Source organism: Notothenia coriiceps, unplaced genomic scaffold (assembly GCF_000735185.1).
Source record: "Notothenia coriiceps isolate Sejong01 unplaced genomic scaffold, NC01 NC01_scaffold00024712, whole genome shotgun sequence".
Classification (NCBI taxonomy): domain Eukaryota; kingdom Metazoa; phylum Chordata; class Actinopteri; order Perciformes; family Nototheniidae; genus Notothenia; species Notothenia coriiceps.
Genome location: NW_011357413.1, coordinates 1 through 1,622, shown reverse-complemented (window position 1 = coordinate 1,622; position 1,622 = coordinate 1). Strand labels below are relative to the sequence as shown.

The 1,622-nt window shown below is 39.5% G+C and overlaps 1 protein-coding gene across 1 annotated transcript; it reads left to right on the top strand.

The window, feature by feature from the left end:
* Nucleotides 1–231: 231 nt before the first annotated feature.
* Nucleotides 232–1,475, top strand: LOC104955730 (proteasome subunit beta type-3-like; the record flags this gene model as incomplete). The annotated part of the gene is given in 5 exon segments (XM_010783119.1): nt 232–360; nt 363–424; nt 783–890; nt 991–1,029; nt 1,031–1,475. Coding segments are annotated over 5 exon segments (504 nt in total), but the record flags the coding sequence as incomplete, so codon positions are not given.
* Nucleotides 1,476–1,622: the final 147 nt, after the last annotated feature.

Sequence of the window (1,622 nt, the reverse complement as noted above, 5' to 3'; positions counted from 1 at the left end):
CAGTATCTTATTTGCATGTTGCAAATAATACATATTCTTAGGATATTCTTTACATGTTATGCTGTATAGAAGGGCCTCAACTTAAACTTAATTTTTATTTCAATGAATGTGCTTAAAAATGAGCTTTATGTTTAAATAGTTTGATTTGTCTCTTTAATCAGTTGTTTGATCTATCAATGGTTTAAGCTCTGACTAACTTAACTCTTCTTACGTTTCTCCTTCTTCATCCAGTCTATTATGTCCTATAACGGAGGGGCCGTCATGGCCATGTGAGGGAAGAACTGTGTGGCGATAGCAGCGGACCGGAGGTTTGGCATCCAGGCTCAGATGGTCACCACAGACTTCCAGAAGATCTTCCCCTCTTCCCCATGGGAGATAAGCTGTATATTGGGCTGGCAGGACTGGCCACTGATGTTCAGACAGTGTGAGTGTGTAGACCTCCACCTTGTTCTCTCAAAGTGGCTAAACAGTTGTGAACACCAGGGTACTATGATGACAGGATTGATTTACAACTCTATAAAGCTACAACTCTCAGATCTAGACTAAGTAAGACTTCTCATTTAGAGAAAGCCTGGAGTGTCAAGTACAATACTACACCTATAATGTTTATACCAACAACAAAAGTGTTGTAGTTGAATAGTATTACTATGCATTCTAATAAATAGGGGAGAAAACGTTATTAGAAATTCTGCTATCCATAGCTTTGAAATAAGTTAGATTTGTGATGACTGAATTCAATGTAAATATCTGAGGATTGATGAACGTCTTTGCCTTGTGTGTAGATCCCAGAGGCTTAAATTCAGACTGAACCTGTACGAGCTGAAGGAGGGTCGCCAGATCAAGCCCAAGACCTTCATGAGCATGGTGTCCAACCTGTTGTACGAGAAGAGGTGAGTGCACTAACTTAATATAGACCCATGTCCACATTTAAGCTGCTTACAGTAGGCACAAATACCTGCATAAATGGTAAATATGTCATGCTCTCATCAGGTTTGGGCCATACTACATCGAGCCTGTGATCGCTAACCTCCGAACCATTCATCTGCTCCTTGGATCTGATTGGCTGCCCCATGGTGACAGAAGACTTTGTTGTGAGCGGAAGTTGTGGTTCTCTCCTTGTTGCATTATTATTTGCACAGTGGCAGCTCTTTAACCTGCATTACAGCACCTTCATATTCACTGACCACACTCACTAGAGGAAGTAGGGCTGTGTGATATATTGCTATTGTAAAAAAGATGTTTACTGAAAAGATTAAATGATACTAAGAAGACTGAATAATACATGGTTTCTTATTTACATTTACAATAACCCTCAATGGCCATACATGGGAGCGTCACCAGACCAATTGTCATCTCTAGAATATTGTTGAATGAATTAAGCCTGAATGTAGATGAAAGTTGTATATTGATTAGGGCTACACAATTTACAACACACAAAAAGATGTTTACTGAAAAGATTAAATGATACTGAATAATACATGGTTTCTTATTTACAAGACTACAGCTCCATGACTTTACTCCAATGGGACGACAGACACTGACAGATTAGACAAGGCACAGCAAATGACACCAATCTTGTCAATTAATGCTAGTGCCTCACCTGGTTTTGTTAGCATGTGCTC